The sequence below is a fragment of the Pongo pygmaeus genome, chromosome X (genome assembly GCF_028885625.2).
Source record: "Pongo pygmaeus isolate AG05252 chromosome X, NHGRI_mPonPyg2-v2.0_pri, whole genome shotgun sequence".
In the NCBI taxonomy this organism is placed as follows: Eukaryota; Metazoa; Chordata; class Mammalia; order Primates; family Hominidae; genus Pongo; species Pongo pygmaeus.
The window spans coordinates 78,398,630-78,419,410 of NC_072396.2; the positions used below are offsets into that span (position 1 = coordinate 78,398,630).

Below are 20,781 nucleotides of genomic sequence, written 5' to 3' on the forward strand. Positions count from 1 at the left end.
ATAAAAATCAATAAATGTGATTCATCACCAGAAACAGAACTAAAAAGAAAAACCACATGATCATCTCAATAAACACACAAAAGAATTTTGACAGAGTTCAACATCCCTTCATGTTAAAAAACCATCAACAAACTAGGCATTGAGGGAAAATATCTCAAAGTAATGAGAGCCATCTAAGACAAACCCACAGCCAACAGCATACTGAGTTGGCAAAACCTGGAAACATACCTCTTGAGAACCAGAACAAGATGAAGATGTCACTCTCACCAGTCCTACTCAACATAGTCCTGGATTTTCTAGCCAGAGCAATCAGGCAAGAGAAAAAAATAAAAGGCATCCAAATAGGAAGAGAGGAAATCAATTTATCTCTCTTCACAGATGATATGATACTATCATATCATCTAGATATCACCTAGAAAACCTCATAGTCCTTGTTCAAAGACTCCTATATGTGATAAACAATTTCAGCAAAGTTTCAGGATACAAAATCAATGTGCAAAAATCAGCAGCATTTATACACACTAATGATGTCCAAGCTGAGAGTCAAATCAAGAATAGAATCCTATTCACAATAGCAACAAAAAGAATATAATGACTAAGAATACAGCTAACTAGGGATGTGAAAGGTCTCTACAATGAGGATTTCAACACTGCTAAAAGAAATCAGAGATGGCACAAACAAATGGAAAAATATCCCATGCTCATGGATATGAAGAATCAAAATTGTTAAAATGGCCATACTGCCCAAAACAATTTAAATTCAGTGCTATTCCTATTCAAACTACCAATGTTTTTCAAAGAATCTGAAAAAAACATTCTAAAATTCATTCGGAACCAAAAAGGAGCTCAAATAGCCAAAGCAATCCTAAGCAAAAGCAAAAACCAAAACCAAAACAAAAAAAAACAACAACAAAAAAAACAAAGCTGGAGGCATAGAGGCATCACAATACTTGACTTCAAACTATACTACAAGGCTATAGTAACTAAAAAAGCATGGTACTGGTATAAAAACAGACAGACTGACCATTGGAACAGGTTAGAAAACCCAGAAATAAAGCTGCACACCAACAGCCATCTGATGTTCAACAAAGCCGACAGTAACAAGCAATGGGGAAAGGATTTTCTATTCAATAAATGCTGCTGGGGTAATTGGCTAGCCATATGCAGAAGACGAAAATGGGCCCCTATCTTTAACCATTGACAAATATAAATTCAACATCAATTAAAGACTTAAACGTAAAACTCAAAACTACAAAAACTCTGGAAGACAACCTAGGAAATACCATCTGGACATGCGACCCGGCAAAGACTTCATGAGGAAGACACCAAAAGCAATCTTAACAAAAACAAAAATTGACAAATGGGACCTAATTACACTAAAGAGATTCTGTACAGCAAAAGAAACAACCAACTGAGTACATAGACAACCTACAGAATGGGGGGTAATATTTGCAAACTATGTATCCAACAAAGGTCTAATATCCAGAATCTATAAAGAACATAAACCAAGAAGCATAAACCAACCAACCCCATTAAAAATGTGCAAAGGACATGAACAGACACTTCTCAAATGAAAACAAACACATGGCTAACAAGCATATTAAGGAATACTCAACATCATTTATCATTAGAGAAATGCAAATCAAACCCACAATGAGATACCATCTCATACCAGTCAGGATGGCTATTCCTAAAAAGTCAAAAAATGACAGATATTAGCAAGGTTTTGCAGAAAAAGGACCATTTATATACAGCAGGTGGGAATGTAAGTTAGTTCAGCCATTGTGGAAAGCATTCTGGAGATTTCTCAAAGAACTTAAAATAGAATTACCATTCCATCCAGCAATCTCATTACTGGGTATACACCCAAAGGAATATAAATCCTTCTACCATAAAGAAACATGCCTACATATGTTTGTGGCAGCACTATTCACAATAGCAAAGATATGTAATCAACCTAGATGCCCATCAATGGTGGACTGAATAAAGAAAATGTGGTACATACACACTATGGAATACCACATAGCCATAAAAAAATGAGATCATGTCCTTTGCAGCAACATGGAGCTGGAGGCCATTATCCTAAGCTAACAGACATAGAAAGAGAAAACCAAATATTGCATATTCTCATTTTTAAGTGAGAGCTAAACATTGAGTACACATGGACACTCAGAAGGGGACAATAGACACCAGAGCCTATTTGAGGGTGGACAATGGGAGGAGGGAGAGCATGGAACAACTATGTATTGGGTATTATGCTAATTACCTGGGTGACAAAATTATCTTTACACTAATCCCCTATGGCATGCAGTTTATCCATGTAACAAACCTGCTCATGTATCCTTTGAACCTAAAAGTTGGAAAGAAAAAAATAAAAACATCTTCTAAATGTTTGCTTACACACACACAAAAAAGCTCAATACCATTAGTCATTAGGAGAATGCAAATCAAAACCACAATAAAACATCACTTCACATCCACCAGTATAACTAAAATTTAAAAAGATAGATGTTAACAAGTGTTGACAAGGATGTGAGGAAATTGCAACCCTCATACACACACACACACACGTGTTCCAACAAAAGAAAAAAAGTATGCATTATGAAGCTGTTAGGTACATATTTATGTGTGTATACACACATGCATATTTATACATATACATATGTACACACACACACAAAATCAAGCCTGGCAATTGTATTGTTCAATCTGTATTTAATGGGTTTTGTTTTAGTTTTGACTGCTTTAAAAAATTTTTTTTAATTAACTCTCGATAAAAGCTCTTCATAAAGATTTTCCCAAACCAGATACTAATACTGGAGGGAATGAAGAAACACCTTTTATATCACTTCACAGCTATTAACAAGTAACTTGACATATAGAATAGCTTTTTAACTGGTATTCCTTTTTCATACATCTTTTACAATAGTAGTTCCCAAGCCTGAATATACATCAGAATCCACCAGAAGCTTTTAAAAAATATAGACTCTTGAACATTATCCCAGACTTGCTGAACAAGAATTTTCAGGTATATGAGGCCAGGCGCAGTGGCTCACGCCTGTAATCCCAGCACTTTGGGAACACAGGTGGGTGGATCATGAGGTCAGGAGATCAACACCATCCTGGCCAACATGGTGAAACCCTGTCTCTTCCAAAATACAAAAAATTAGCTGGGCATGGTGGTATGCACCTGTAGTCCCAGCTACTCGGGAGGCTGAGGCAGGGGAATCGCTTGAACCCGGGAGGTGGAGATTGCAGTGAGCCGAGATCAAGCCACTGCACTTCAGCAGGGTGACAGAACAAGACTCCGTCTCAAAAAAAAAAAAAGGATCTTCAGGGATGTGATACAAGGATCTGAAACTATTTTTAAGACCTTAAGGTAATTCTGATGCAGCTAGCTCAGCACCTAATCCCAGGTTCACATTTGTGAACCACTGCTGTATACCACTGATTAATCTTCCTAAAACACTTCAAACCCTTATTCCTTCTGCTCAAAATTATCTAATAGCTCCCTACTAATCCCAATACCCTTGGAATGGTATTTAAGTTCTATGTTGATCTGACACCAATTGACCTTTTCAGTCATGTCTCTCCCATCTCTATTTCATGAACACTTTATTCGAACTGATGTATTCACTAACCTTCAAACACACTTTGCACATTTGCTGACATCAGTTATCTTGCCTAGAATGTCTTCTCCCTTCCTCTTTCTTTAAATTCATCTCTCAAGATGTCAGTCAAAATTTACCACCTTCCTAAATCCTTTCCACATCACTCTCTTCTCCAAGCCTGAAGTAACTCTCTCATCTGAGAGTAGTACCTGTTTACAAAACTCACTGGTCAATCGTGTAATCTCTTATATGGTTCTGAACTGTCCTTGAAGTCTTCTTTATTTTTATTTAGGTTTAAACTCACATTACATTTTATTGAATTATTCTATATACTCAATGAGGGCAGGGCACATGTCTTTGTATTCTTTATATCTGCCATGCCAAACTTCATAATGCTTCTCAGAGGAAATGCTCATATAAACATTGATTTAACTTAATTCCTTTCCTCCTCAAATGATTCTCATAGATGTTATTTAGGCAGATTTCTACATATAAGCTTTTAATCTGTAAGTGTATAATCATACAGGCTAGTACAAAAGTTCTGCATATTTTAATGCACTGTGAAGATGCCCTCAGTTTATAGAAAATATAATATGGGTTAGACTGTCACAATATCAACTGTACATACACATATTAGCAATCAATTTGTATAGAATACTTAAGACACATATGACCAAAGCTACGAAACTTTACGAAAGTACATAAAAGAAAATTTAAATAAATGGAGAAAAATACTAGATTATACAATATGATGATATTGATGCTCCCCAAATTAATAGATTTAATGAAATCCAATAGAAATCTCTACAGGATTTTTAAAGGAGATCTTGACAAAACTATTTTAATAGCTCCTCTGGAAGAATAAACTAGTGAGACAAGCCAAGAAAATTTTGGAGACGAGGAGTAATGTAAGTGTGTTGGGAAGGAGAAACTTATTCTATCAGATATTGCATTATATTGTAAAATAAATGGTGTGTGAAGCTGAGTGTGGTGGTGCATGCCTGTAGTTCAACTACTGGGGAGGTTGAGGCAGGAGGATACTTTGAGTTCAGGGGTTCAAGTCCATCATGGGCAATATAGTGAAACCCTGTCTCTAATAAAGGAAACAGTGTGGTACTGACATATGGATAGCGAAATTAATGAGATCAAGTACCAAATATTGAAAAAAACCCAAATATAAAGTTACTGTTTGACAAATTCTTCATATTAAAATCAGTATGGGAAAAAAGAGATCTTTACTTAATACTATACACTAAAATAAACCATTAATGGGGTAACAATTAAATATGATAAAATTAAACCTTAAAACAATGAAAAGAAGTGATATGAACATTTATCTACTCCCAGGATAAGAATGGATTTTCCATCTGGAAAGTCTCTGCTCTCCTTTCTATAGACAACCAGGATAAAAGGCTAGAACAGGATTGGGAGTGAAGGTTTACTCCCACCTTCACTTTCTGACCTTGTTCTGATACGTTCTTTAATTTAAAGGCAGGATGTGAAAAGGACATGAAAAGACACTCAGAGTCAAAAATAAAATTAGAAGAGAATAGAAACCAAGACCAAATGTTTCTCTCATCCTTTTATACCACCAAGTCTCCCTATTCTTCTTAACTTTACCCATGAGAGTTGTGGAATGAAGTAGAAGTTCTATCACCAGGACATAATCTCATAAGGTTAAAAACAAAGACAAAAACCCTTAACTCTCATGTGTTTCAGGATGAGAGTGGAGCACATAAGAGATGAGCTAAAGTCACCTCTTGTCAATATGTTGGCATTTTTTAATTCCATTTTTCTCTAAAAAAGATATCAATTCAGCATCTTTTAATTCTAAACCAAGCTTCGGAGACAGAAAGCAGCTCAGGTTCTGGCAGCTGCTTCGCTGAGAAACTTAAAGGCCACAGCAAAGAATAGACAATAATTGGGCTCAAACTACGTATTTACTGTAACATATTTCAGCATCACAAAAATGAAAGTTGGGTTCATTGTAGAAAATTTGGAAAATATAGAGAAGATGACAGAACGTAACAGTCACCCATTATCCTACCACCCAGAGATAAACAATGTCTTTATATTTGGGTGTGCTTCTTTTTAAATCGCTGTTTCTTGCATATGTTTTTTTTTAATATAATCATTTGGCCTACTGAATTTTGTAGACTGCTTTTTACACTGAATATTAGATCATATGCATTTTCCCCATCATTAAATATTGTTGAAAAACATCAGTTCCAAGATCGGTGAACTGATGGCTGAACCATAATTTATTTAACCAATCCCAGTGTCAGATACAAAAGCTGTTTTCAACTTTGAGCACTACAAATAACACAGTAAAGAGTATCTGTATATTAACGTATAAACATTTGTGCACTTTCCTGATTGTTTCCTTAAGACAGTTTCTTAGAAGTAGAATTGTTGGGTCAAAGAGGGTGAAATTTTTTTTTAAGGTTTTTGATTCATTCTGACAAACCGCCCTCCAGAAAGGGGGCTGATTTCAGGGCCAGTGCAGGGAAAATATAAGATGAACCTGGAGCATTGTGTGATGCCAGAAAGTAAAGAAATGCTTGGAAAAAGATGAGGGCATGTCCAAAGGAAACAGGAGCCAACCTAAAAGGATCTCCCAATAGCCCAAACCTGGAAAAATAGAGCAACAAAATATATAATTAATGTAACAGATTTTAACTCATAGAATATAATTAACATCTGTGGATCCATCCGGGTATAAATAAATTAACAATTAAATGAGGGAGAAGGGACATCTCTTCCTTACAGAAAAATTCCAATTAACAAATGTAGAAGGAATGAGGGAAACAGAAAAACAGACAGTTGTCCCACAGTATCTGTGGGAGACTGGTTCCAGGAACCCCTATACATACCACAATCCACAGATGCTCAAGGCCCTTATATAAAGTGGTGTAGTATTTATGTATAACCTATGCACATCCTCCCGTATACCTTAAATCATCTCTATATTACTTATAGTACCTAATACAATGTAAATGCTATATAAATAGTTGTTATACTGTATTGTTTTAGAAATAATGACAAGGGAAAAAAGTCTGTAAATATTCAGTAGATGCTACCATCATTTTTCTCCAAATATTTTAATCTGCAGTTGATTGAATCCACAGATGCGGAACCCATGGATATGGAGGGCCAACTGTAATTAGGCAAACACCACAGTAATAATTGCAGACAAGATCCACTGATGCATGCTAAAATTAGCTACTGAAAGTTTAGAAAGAAATATGATGTTTGCACACTTTCAAAGAATCTCCCCCCAAGGTGTTTTTAAATTAGCCTTTCCCCATTCATCCACCAGTCCAACATCTACCTAAAGACTTCAATATTCATCTACAAATTGTTCACCTGCAAAGTCTTTCCTGACCTCCCTGGACTGAAGGTGGTTCCCCATCTCCGGGCTCATATAAAATCCTGCACGTCGCTCTACAAAAGCATTTACCACACCTTAAAGTGTTGGTTTGCCTACCTGTTTTCTCCTTTAAACTGTGAATTCCTGGAGGGCAAGGCTGTGTCTTATTCACGGCTATAGCCCCAGTGCCTAGTAGAATGTATGCCAAATGGCAGGTGCCCAATAACGGTTTGTTAAAAGACTGGTAGCATGTTCTTTTTGAAAACATAGAGCTGTATTAGGTAGTGATAAACTCTAGAAACAGAATATAGTTTGATTTTACTGTTTTTACATATATGACAATATTCTAAGCTGGTAACACTTAAGAATTTGTTTCAAAGAGTTTTACAATAGGTTTATTTAAATAGATTTACTCTATTTATCAAAGCAATGAATTATGGAAGCACAAAGGGCTCTGTTTCCCTTTTAAAACTGAATGCTTTTAACAGCACCCAAATCACCTCTTGAATGCTTTGCTGCTTAGAAATTTCTTCTGCTAGATGCCCTAAATCATCTCTCTCAAGTTCAAAGATCCACGAATCTACAGGGCAGGGGCAAAATGCCACCAGTCTCTTTGCTAAAACATACCAAGAGTCATCTCTGCTCCAGCTCCCAACAAGTTCCTCATTTCCATCTGAGATCACCTCAGCCTGCATTTCATTGTCCATTATCATTATCAGCATTTTGGTCAAAGTCATTCAACAAGTCTCCAGGGAGTTCCAAACTTTCCCACATTTTCCTGTCTTCTTCTGAGCCCTCCAAACTGTTCCAACCTCTGCCTGGTACCCAGTGCCAAAGTCACTTCCAAATTTTCAGTTATCTTTTCAGCAGTGCCCCACTCTACCAGTACCAATTTACTGTATTAGTCCATTTTCACGCTGCTGATAAAGACATACCCGAGACTGGGAAGAAAAAGAGGTTTAATGGACTTACAGTTCCATATGATTGAGGAGGCTTCACAATCATGGCAGAAGGCAAGGAGGAGCAAGTCACATCTCACATTAATAATGGCAGGCAAAGAGAGCTTGTGTAGGGATACTGTCCCTTATAAAACCATCAGATCTCGTAAGACTTATTCACTATCACGAGAACAGCACAGAAAAAGAGTTGCCCCCATAATTCAATCACCTCCCACAACATGTGGGAATTGCAGGAGTTATAATTCAAGATGAGATTTAGGTGGGGACACAGCCAAACCATATCAGATGGGTAAGAAAATTTTTATTCAAATACCCATTTATAGTCTAAAAACACTGAGACTGAGATAAAATAACTAAGATAAGGTTAACACTCTCCTGCTTCAAAGCCCTGTCTTCTTTCCATGATACAAGAATACTTGGTAACAAATCTTGACAATGCTACCTCATGACAGGCAATGCAGGCACTTATCACTTCTCTCCTATATTACTTCAATATTCTCTTAATTAATGTCCCTATCTCCAATCCTTGCCTATTTCTAATCTTTCCCTCAAACTGCACCCAGAATCACAGTCCTAAAACAAATTTGATAATGTCACTCCCTACTTAAAATTGCTTTCTAGAATGGCCATGTACAAGAAAACTTTCAGTGATGACAGAAATATTCTGTGCGGTGAAATATAATAGCTACTTAGCCACATGTGGCTATTGAGCACTTGAATTATGTCTAGTATGACTAAGTTACTAAATCTTTAATTTAATTTTAATTGAAATTTAAATAACTACATATGGCTAGTATCTACTGTATTAGAGTAAAGCTCTAATCAATAGGGAGCCTTTTTTCTGATCCTGGTGAAAACCACTAAATAAATAAGTAGAAGCAAGAAAAAGTAAAATTTTAAAGCATTTTGTAAAGTAAAACACTATAAAAATATTAGCTGGTATTATTAAAAGTATAGGTTATACTGACCTATTAGCATAGCTGCTTTTTTTTTGGCTTTTCTGTATTTTCTAATCTTTCAGTAGTGGGTTTGCACTGTTTTTGTAATTTTTTTTAATATAAAAACTTGATTTTGAAAAAAAGAAACCTAAGTATAAATAGCTCTTTATTAGGCAGAATCAAATATGCAGAATCAAATATGCACAGCAAGAAGAGAAACCACTGAAATGAATAGGAAACACGGGGACTCAATTTCCAAAGAATCTCCCAATTTCGCAATGAAGTAACAACCAAAAACTGGTTACATTTAAAAGCAGCAAATACTTCCAGGAATGCTTTATAAACGCATTAAAGACTTTTTTTATTCTGGGACAGGGTGCTGGCCATCTCAGATCTTGGTGCCTTCTCTATGTCCCACAAGCAGGAGTGATCGCTCAGAGTATGGGAGGATCTCCATGAACCAGGAAGAAACTGAATCCCTGAACAGACCAATAATGAGTTCTTTACTTGAGGCAGTAATATATAGCCTACCAACCACAAAAAGCCCAAGACAAGACAGATTCACAGCTGAATTCTACCAAATGTACAAAGAGCTGGTACCATTCATACTGAAACTATTCCAAAAAATTGAGGAGAAGGAACTCCTCCCTAACTCATTCTGAGACCAGCATCATCCTCATACCAAAACTTGGCAGAGACACAACACCAAAAAAAACCTCAGGCCAATATCCTTAACGAACACTGATGCAAAAATCCTCAACAAAATACTGGCAAACCAAATCCATCAGCACATCAAAAAGCTTATCCACCACAATCAAGTAGGCTTTATCCCCAGGACTCAAGGTTGGTTCAACACACCCAAATCAATAAATGTGATTCATCACATAAACAGAAGTAAAGACAAAAACCACATGATTATCTCAATAGATACAGAAAGGCTTTCAATAAAATTCAACATCTATTCATGTTAAAAACTCTCAATAAACTAGATATTGAAGGAACATACCTCAAAATATGAAGAGCCATATGTGACAAACCCACAGCCAACATCACAACATCATACTGAATGGGAAAAGCTGGAAGCATTCCCCTGACAACCAGCACAAGACAAGGATGCCCTCTCTCACCACTCCTATTCAACACGGTATTGGAAGTTCTGGCCAGGGCAATCAGGTAAGAGAAAGAAATAAAGGGCATCCAAATAGGAAGAGAAGAAGTCAAACTATCCCTGTTGGCAGATGGCATGATCCTATATCTAGAAAACTCCATAGTGTCAGCCCAAAAGCTTATTAATCTGATGAACAACTTCAGCAAAGTCTCAGGACACAAAATCAATGTGCAAAAATCACTAGCAGTGAGTCAAGGCTGGCTCTAAAAAAGCAAAAATAAAAATAAAAAGATAAAAAAATAAAAACAAAAATCACTAGCATTCCTATACACCAACAACGGTCAAGCCAAGCACCAATGAGGAACAAACTTCCATTTACAATTGCCACAGAGAAAATAAAATACGTAGGAATACAGCTAACTATAAGGAGGTGAAAGATCTCTATAAGGAGAACTACAAACCACTACTCAAAGAAATCAGAGATGACACCAACAAATGGAAAAACATTTCATGCTCATAAATAGGAAGAATCAATATAGTCAGAATGGTTATACTGCCCAAAGCAATTTATAGATTCAATGCTACTCCTATTAAACTACCATTGACATTGTTCACAGAACTAGAGACAACTATTTTAAAATTCAAATGGAAACAAAAAAGAATCCAAATAGCCAAGGCAATCCTAAGCAAAAAGAATGAAGCTGGAGGTATCACATTACCTGATTTCAAACTATACTACAAGGCTACAGTAACCAAAACTGCATGGTACTGGTACAAAAACAGACACACAGACCAAAGGAACAGAATAGAGACTCCAGAAATAAGGCCTAACACCTACAACCATAACATCTTCAACAAACCTGACAAAAACAAGCAATGGGGAAAGGAGTCCCTATTCAATAAATGGTGCTGGGATAACTGGCTAGCCACATGCCAAAGATTGAAATTGGAGCCTTCCTTATACCATATACAAAAATTAACTCAAGATGGATTAAATACTTAAATGTAAAATCCAAAAGTATAAAAACCATGGAAGACAACCTAAGTAATACCATTCAGGACAGAGACACAGGAAAAGATTTCATGACAAAAACAACAAAAGCAACTGCAACAAAAGTAAAAATTGACAAATGAGATCTAATTAAACTAAAGAGCTTCTGCACAGCAAAAGAAACTGTCAACAGAGTAAGCAGACAACCTATAGAATGGGAGAAAATTTTTGCAAATATGCATCCAACAAAGCTCTAATATCCAGCATCTATAAGGAACTTAAACAAATTTACAAGAAAAAAAACCATAAAAAGTGGACAAAGTATATGAAAAAAACACTTTTCCAAAGAAGACATACATGCAGCCAACAAGAATACGAAAAAAAAAAATGCTCAACATCACTAATCATTAGAGAAATGCAAATCAAAACCACAATGAAACACCATCTAACATCAGTCAGAATGGCTAGTATTAAAGTCAAAAAATAACAGATGCTGGTGAGGTTATGGAGAAAAAGGAACACTTATATGCACTGTTGGTGGGAGTGTAAATTAGTTCAACTACTGTGGAGAGCAGTGTGGCAATTCCTCAAAGAATGAAAAACAGAATTACCATTTGACCCAGCAATCCTATTACTGGGTATGTACCCCAAGGAATATAGATCATTCTATTATAAAGACACATATATGCATATGTTCATTGCAGTACTATGCACAATAGCAAAGACATGGAATCAACCCAAATGCCTATCAATGACAGACTGGATAAAGAAAATGTGGTACAAATATATCATGGAATACTATGCAGCCATAAAAAAGAACAAGATCATGTCCTTTGCAGTGACATGGCTGGAGCTGGACGCCATTATCCTTAGCAAATTAACACAGGAACAGAAAACTAAGTACTACACATTCTCATTTATAAGTAGGAGCTAAATGATGAGAACACATAGACACATAGAAGGGAACAACAGACACTGGGGCCTATCAGAGGGTGGAAGGTGGAAGAAGGGACAGGATCAGAAAAAATAACTAATGGGTACTAGGCTTAATACCTGGGTGATAAAATAATTTGTACAACAAACCTCCATGACATAAGTTTACCTATGTAACAAACCTGCACATGTACTCCTGAACTTAAAATAAAAGTTACAAGGCCAGGCGTGGTGGCTCAGGCCTGTAATCCCAGCACTTTGGAAGGCCGAGGTGGGCGGATCACCTGAGGTCAGGAGTTCGAGACTAGCCTGGCCAACATGGCAAAACCCTATCTCTACTAAAAATACAAAAATTAGCCAGGTGTGGTGGTGTGCGCCTGTAATCCCAGCTACTTGGGAGGCTGAGGCAGGAGAATCGCTTGAACCTGGGAGGCAGAGGTGGCAGTGAGCCAAGACTGTGCCACTGCATTCCAACCTGGGTGACAGAGCACGACTCCATCGCGAAAAAATAAAAAATAAACAAATAATATAAAAGTTACAGAGATGATAAAATGCATTACTACTAGTAGACAAAACAAATTGGACTTCAAATAAATGAACATAATACAACCTACTCAAAAAGGTCAGTTCATCAGTTGAAAAGCTTAAACATGAAATATTTTTCTCACTGTAAAAACAAGTACAGTATATCAAACTATGTCTGTGTATCCATAATAGCAAATTAAATTTTTTTTTGTCTTTTAAAATCCCAAACCCCCCCCACCCCCGAGGTAACCACTTTTACCAGACTGGAGTATATCTTTCCAATTTTCTATGCATTTGCATATACATACACACACATACAAACACATACACACATTGTTATGGTCTGAATTGTGTACTCCCCGCCCCCACAAATTTATATGTTGAAGTCCTAACCTCTAATACTTCAGAATGTGACTATATTTGGAAACAGGGCCCTTAAAGAGGTAATTAAAGTTCAATGAGGTCATTAAGGTGGGCCTTAATCCAATATGACCAGTAAACTTCTAAGAAGAGGATATCAGGACACAGACACACACAGGGGAAAAGACAATGTGAAGACAGAGGTATAAGATGGCCATCTACACGCCAAGGAGAGAGACCTCAGAAGAAATAAACTCTACTGACACCTTCATCTTGGACTTCATGGGTTCCAGAACTGTGAGAAAATACATTTCTGTTGTATAAGCCACCCAATCTGTAGTGTTATGGCAAACGTAGCAGGCAAGCACACATGTACATGCACAGTTGTTAAGTCACTATAGTCAGAGTAGTTGAAGAAAGAGTTCATACTTAGCAAATACTCATGCACTCAAAAATATAAATATATTACAATATTATAGTATAAGTTACTCAAGATCAGTAAAAACAATTTGATAAGTAAACCAAAATTGAAGCTTCACCTTGTCTTTTTCTAATATGCTTTGAAAAGCATAAGTTTAAAAGCTGCTCTCCCAAAACATCAGCACCTAAGGAACTATACCCTTAGGATGCAGTTTCCCTACTCTAATATCCATCCCTCTCTAGATATCGTAAAGAAAACTTAATCAGAGGACTAATGAACATCCCAAAATACAGTGTGCAGTTAAAATTTCTACAAACAGCAAATTTTTATATCTTATTCCTCAAAGAATTTTATCCTGTAAGTCACTTTATCTTAGCAAATGATGCTCACAAATAACTCAAAAATTTTAGGATAAAAAGTAAGTGTGCTTTGGTTATTGAACTAAAACTGACAACAATCAGTGATGCTACTCCACCACGGTACCATATGCCTAATGACAGAAATGCAATGGACAAACTTATGAGGTTGCCCTGAAGAAAGTTAGCTTTCAATTCCAAATGTATAGCAGCAGAACAAATATTATTAATTATTATGTTAGACTTTTGTTTTGGTTTGGTTATAGAGTTTAATCATTCATTTTACATATATTTTCTGATTGCCTATTACATGTAACATACCGTGCCTAGCTCTGTGGAAGATAAAAACAAAAAGATGATTGGAATATATTCGCCTTTTAGGCACATAAAATCTTATCTCCTCCACAAGATACATAACTACTTGTACGAAAAAGTGTTGTAGGAGTTCAGAGGAGGGAGAAATCAAAGTCTTATTAGCTTATAAGGAATGGTTTCAGGGAACGGACTGACCTTTGAACTAACATTTGAAAAATAGTCATGAGTTAGAGAGAGGGCATTTCAGACATAGGGTATGGCATAAAAAAAAGAACAGACACAAAAAAGCACACGGTCCAAGGAACAGGGAACAATATAGGGTGACTGGAGGGACAGGGTATTTGTAGAGAAACAGCTTACAATATGGCTAGCAATCTAGTTAGGTGGAAATTTTTAAGGCTAAGATGTAAAGCCCACTGAAGTTTATGCAGGGAAGTGATGGGATAAAAGTCATGCCTTAGGAAGAATAATCTAGACGTGCTGTATAGGATGGATTGAAAGGGCAAGTCCCTGAAAGCAGGGACAAAACCCATGCATAAAGTAATAAGGGTCTAAAACTAGGGCAGAAGTTAAGGGACTGAAAAGGACAGAAGAGGCCGTTGCTACTACAAAGAAATGTTCACCTACCTAACCGGATTACTGTGAAGACAAAATGACTATATCTGAATAAAGAATCCCCTGAATTTCTCTTCTCAAGCCCCAGTGCCACTTTCCATTCCTTATCATATACAGCCCATGTAAGGTATATCTTTATTTACAACTTTTATAGCATTGCTGCTATTCTTCACCACCACTTAGAATCTATTTCTACCATCCTAGATGATTTCAGAACCTAGCTTACTTTTTCCTCCACACTACTTCCATCTTCCCAACACTACCAAATACTAAACTCATAATTAAATTCCATTTTTCTATTCCTACTCTTAGATATACAAATATGACAAGAACAATACAAATTTGTCCCATTAAAAATTCATGTGAACATAAACTTACCCTATGTTGCTCCTGAATACTACACCAGTAGTAAACTAGGATCACAAAGTAGAGGTCCTATATAAAAAGGGCTGGTCCTAAAGGATTACAGTAAAGAAACAATAGCGTTGCAAGAAACCTTAGAGATCTGGTAGTCAAATGTTACTAGTTTACAGGATCTGATGTCCAAAAGAACAAGTTATCTGTTCAAGATAATTAACAGTACAAATAGAGCTCAGGCGGTCAAGTGTTCTGGTCCAGTGTTCACCCCACAATACCAAGTTATGCCCTTTGCACACCAGTTATTTCATTATTTTTAACATTTAGAAATAAAAATCTTTTAAGTCATCTGTATTTTCTTTACAGTAAGGCTTACTCCTACCTCAAGACCCCTTAATAGTATTCAATATCATTCCTTCCAAGCTTACTGCATGAGAACAATGTAGGGGACAATTAAAAGCCATGTTGAAATCAAGACAGACTGTCACTCATATGAAGAATTGGTTTGGTATGTCTTGCTCTTTTCAAAACCAAGCTGGCTGCTTCCTAATAGCTAATATTTTTCTAATGACAGTAAATTATTGTTTAATAATTTTAAAAGTCTTTCTTGGTCTCCTAATAAAAGGACTATGCTTTTAACATTTGTGTCCCCCTAAAATTCCTATATTGAAACTTAATCACCAATGTGATGGTATTAAAAGGTGGAGCCATTGGGAGGTGATTAGGACTTGGAGAGTAGAACTCTCATAAACAGGATTAGTCCCCTTATAAGAGGGGCCAAAGATCTGCCTTGTCTCTTCTACCACGTGAGGACACAGCTAAAAGGCACCGCCTATGAACCTCAAGACCTCACCAGACACTAAATCTGTCAGCACCTTCAACTGTGAGAAATAAATTGCTCTTGCTTATAAGTCATGTAGTTTATGGTATTTTGTTATACCAGCCCAAATACACTAAGATAGACTATTAGTCTAAGAAATTACTTCTCATATGCACATTAAATCCCTCTTCCTGCAAATGAAGTCCTGCAAATGAAGTCCACATCTTTGTATCATAACCTAATGTTCCAGTTAAGTTTAGGCATCACTGAACTACAAATAACCCCTTCAGGTGCTTTTTTTTTTTTTTTTTTTTTTTTGAGAGGAAGTCTCGCTCTGTCGCCCGGGCTGGAGTACAGTGGCGCGAACTCGGCTCACTGCAATCTCCGCCGCCAGGGTTCAAGCAATTCTCCTGTCTCAGTCTCCTGAGTAGCTGGGACTACAGGTGCACGTGACCATGCCCAGCTGTTTTTTGTATTTTTCGTATGGACGGGGTTTCACCATGCTGGTCAGGCTGGTCTGGAGCTCTTGACCTCAGGTGATCCACCTGCCTTGGCCTCCTAAAGTGCTGGGATTACAGGCATGAGCCACTGCACCAGGCCGCTTCAGGTACTTTAAATGTCACTGAATCACCTCTCACCCTTTTCAGTTCCATGATCTATAATCCACTTAAAGACACCCTTATTTCTCTTGTAAGTTCTGTTTTGTTGTTGTTGTTTGTTTGTTTGTTTTTGAGACGGAGTCTTGCTCTGTCGCCCAGGCTGGAGTGCAGTGGCGCGATCTCGGCTCACTGCAAGCTCCGCCTCCCGGGTTCACGCCATTCTCCTGCCTCATCCTCCCAAGTAGCTGGGACTACAGGAGCCCACCACCACGCCCGGCTAATTTTTTTTTGTATTTTTAGTACAGACGAGGTTTCACCATGTTAGCCAGGATGGATAAGTTCTGTTTTTTATTCTTTTAGTACGTTTTGGGACTGTTGAGTAATCACTGTAGTTTCTTCATAGGCATCTTATATTGTTAAATTTAAATATGAACTAGAACCTCTAAAATGTAGAATAGGAGGATTATTTCCCTAGTGTTGTTATTATATTCCCACTTCAGTTAATATGAAAGCCAGGAGTAAAGTATTTTAACTTTTATCTACTCGGCTAACTCTTAGCAGCCAATGGTGGAAGAAGAGGAAGGTGGAACTTGCTACTGGGAGAAATTAAAGCTCCCATTCTTTGTCCATGAGGTCAGACCAACAAATGAAAACAAAATAGTACCTATCCAAAAGAACTACCATATTCCACAGCCCAGGTCTAGAGCATATACTGGGTGAGAAATACATTTTACAATGAATTCCAGTAATCACACACATGTGGTACTCTGTGTGTGTGTGTGTGTGTGTGTGTGTGTATATATATATATAATATATATAGTGTGTGTATATACACACATAAAAGTTCATGAAACAATACTTCACTTAAGATGTAAAATGCACTGCTATTTTCTTTATATTCTACTGAATTTCATCTAAAAAAGTGCTAATCCAACCCACTAACATTATTTCATAACACTGCTCTAAGGTTCCTTTCAGCTCTAAAATATTACGCTATATACTAATGATCATCCTAAAAGTATGAACTCAATAATTATTTTGTAATCTTAATCACAAGTCACGAATTTGCAGGTATCTCAGGTTACCTCAGCTTCTACTTTGAAAACTTTGTAATCATCCTTTCTCACCCTGTTAAATCCATATTTTAAAAAAAGGATGGCAAGAGTTCCATGCCTTTAAGAAACAGAAAACAAAGGTAACATCTTTTCCTTGTTTTGCACACTGAGGAAATGGTAACTAAAGGAAATGGTAGGATGTAAAGAACAGAGTGGAAGAAGGAAGTTGTGGAGATAGCGTTCATGGAAAGAGAGAAAGCTAAATTTGTATTGCCATTGCCTCCTCTGAGATTCCTAATAACTTCTCCTTTTCCCTCTTCCCCCTCATTCTTCCAGCTTAAGAAAGTCCTACAAATTTTATCTTAACTTCATCTGCCTTATTGGAGAACTACAGAACAAAAACCATTCCCAAGAGATCATGTGTTAGAAACTTTCAACCATAAAATACTTTAAAAACCTTAATAAAATCATCTAGATTTGCTTCTTTAGCCTAATCTGCTATTTCCTATCTTGAATGACTCACTACAGTCTAAACTACATGCAGTTCTAGAAGAGGTCCATGTTCTCTCTGACTTGTGGGCCTGTGCACATGCGATTCTTTCTTTAACTGGCTAACTTCTAATTTTTCAGCTCTTGCCTTAGGTATCGGTTACTTAAGGCAATCTTCCCTACCTTAAGATTAGACTTAATACCCCTCACATATACTGTCCCATACCTTGTACCTTTCCCATTATTACACAGCTCCACTATATTTTAATTGCCGATTAATTTACATATTTCCCACTAGATTTTAAGCTCTTTAAAGACAGGACTTTTATTTTGTTTGCTCCTGTAGAGGTGTTCAATAATTACAGAATGAACTATAAATTTCATTCCATCAGCCTTCCACATGCTTAGTGTCATTCCCTATTCTCCCTGTTCAGAATATTCTCCCCAGTTCCATCACCAGCATGAAATACTCTTTATAACCTGGTCCTTAATTATCACTATTTCCTCTGGATGCCTATAGCCTTTATTGTACATACTATTCATTTGCTAATTAACCTACCACTGTGTTTTTCAGTTATTTTTGTAATGCATAGATCCAATCTCCTTAACTAAACTGTACAATCCTTGAAGGCATAACTGTATGTCTCTCTTAGTACCCTATCATCTAGCACACGGCTATGTACAAGGTAGACGTTAAATATTTGTAGATGAAGAATCAAAATTTAAGAGGTTGTTTCTCATACAAAACTGACAATATTTTAAAGTGATACTGATAAATAAGTGGTGGCAATTAAACCTCTTGTCAATACACAGAAAATAAAAAGATATACTTTAGTACAGTTAAGTACAAATAATTTTTTAAAAAACCGTTCCTGAGTGAGAGGTAATAATGGGCTCAAATATTAGGAGGCACTACAACCATAGCTACATTCGTAAGTTAAGGATAAGTAGCCTATGGCTTCCAAAATGACATGTGCACAGAGAACATCGCTGTACTTTTCAGATCTGGGACAGTCATATTTATACAAGAATTTAGGGCGGTCTATGTTTTGGAAAGATAGTTACGGTTTTGGCCTATCAAGAAGCACGCCTGTCAGCAAGGGAGTTAACTGGCGCCACTTGTTTATAGATAGCTTGCTGTCATTACAGTGCTCTCCGAATTGCTAATTCCAACTGAGTAAAATCTGAACCACAGATAAACTGTCCCAAATTCCATTACTAATTGGGGAAAATAACCCAGTTTTCCTCGTATTTAGAAAGGCAAGCAGGCTGGGAATGGTGTCTACCCCAACTCTTAATATGAGAGAAAAACTATGACTCCTACGAGAGCCTCCAGCGCTCCAGGTGTCCTCTGCCCAGAACCTCCTGCCCCGTTTCCCTTTGCTGAACTCAAAGGTTTTCTTCTTCGCCCTTTCCTCAAATTACTGACGTTAATTTCCTTCACTTACTGCTGCTCCGAGTTAGCCATGACTTTCTTCTTGGTGCTCTCTCTGCCCCGAGGTCACGAGGGCAACCTTTTCCCTACAGGTCCCCTTGCCCTTCACCCTATTCTTCCATGTCAATGGCATCTCACCTGGTAGGCTCGAGTGGTTCCCAAGGCGCCGAGTTGATGTGGCCTCCACTGCGGACCTGAGCCGCTAACAGAGACTAAAGGCCGGATCAGAATCGCGGAGTGCCGGCGCTTTTCGAAAGCAGCCGCCGCAGCCGCCCAGCGCCAAGAATGCACCGCGGGCAGCGCCATCTTGAGCGAGGAAAGAGGAACCGAGAGAAGAGGATTATGGGACACTGGCGGACTGAATTCGGCTACCTTATTTGTCTCTCCTCTCCTTGTTTTCCCAGGGCCCCAGACCGGAAATGGATTGTGTTTGAAGATTCGGATGCATTTGCGCAGCCTCTTTTATTTGTTTTTCCTTAGAGCCGAGCTTTGATTGTTTTCCTTACACATGGAAATATTGGAGTAACACTGTATTTTTCTCTTTTCCTGGAGTTGCCAGATGAAATACAGGATGCCTACCTAGTTAAGTTTCAATTTCACGTAAACAACGAATCATTTCTTCATGCGTGTGTCCCAAATATTGTATCTGCTAAATCTGTCAACCGCATCTTGTCTGTCATAATACTGTCTTACCTCCTCCAACTCAATGTCACGCTCCTCTCTCTCCATTTTCCCTATGCATATTCTTATCTTCACTCCCCTCTGAATTAAGGAAAGATTAAACTACAGACGTTAATTTCCCCTGGGAGGAGGCTTCAGCTGTAAGATTTACTGCTTCTCTGTCCTGTAAGGACTTTTACTTTGCTGATTGTTCTCTGTTGAGCAAACCTTGGGGCAGTTTTCCTTTGGTCTGTTCCTCGTGGGACAGTCACACACACACACACACACACACACACACACACACACACACACACACACACACACAGAGAGAGACTACAGACATCTTTACTAGTTTTGTCACTCTTTCTAACTCTTCGCTTTGGTTTTTGCAGCGTCCCTAATTCTTGAAAAATCGCTTAGGTTGGCTGAAGGGTGGTAAAGTGAAATGTGTGGAGAGAAGACCATGTTTAAAGACAGGCTTATATTCTTTTGTCACCACTATTATCCAACAAAATGTCAAAATTTGTTTACAGTTATCTAGGAAACTGCATTTCCAGTTGTAAATGTTATGTGAAACCCCGGAGACAATAATGCAGTTGCAATTTTATATTCACTGCTGCATTCTCCAACTTTTCACACAAAAGAGACAAATAATTATGGACTTCTTATGAAGAGGTACTTTGGACTAGTAAGTATGATAAAGAAAAACAGAAATTTGTAGCCCATGCAGTTAGCTTTTTTGTTCTGGGATTCATTCAAGGGGATGCTTGAGCTAGTTATTTAAAGAAAAATAGAATTCAAGTTGAAGAGGTTGACTGCAATTACACGTAAAGAAGATGACATGTTAAAAGCAAGAAGGCATAA

General features: G+C 37.4%; 1 protein-coding gene across 3 annotated transcripts in view; it reads right to left on the bottom strand.

Moving 5' to 3' along the window:
• The window catches only part of ABCB7 (ATP binding cassette subfamily B member 7), a 107,062-nt gene extending 87,258 nt beyond the window's left edge, over window positions 1-19,804 (bottom strand). Inside the window, exon 1 of one of the 3 annotated variants that reach the window (XM_054471378.2) lies at window positions 19,396-19,804. In XM_054471378.2, coding sequence (XP_054327353.1) covers window positions 19,396-19,563 — 168 coding nt within the window. In that variant the 5' untranslated portion in view covers window positions 19,564-19,804. The remainder of the gene's footprint in view (window positions 1-19,395) is intronic. The other 2 variants (XM_054471379.2, XM_054471380.2) reach the window with 2 other exon arrangements.
• Between the last annotated feature and the right edge of the window lie 977 nt (window positions 19,805-20,781).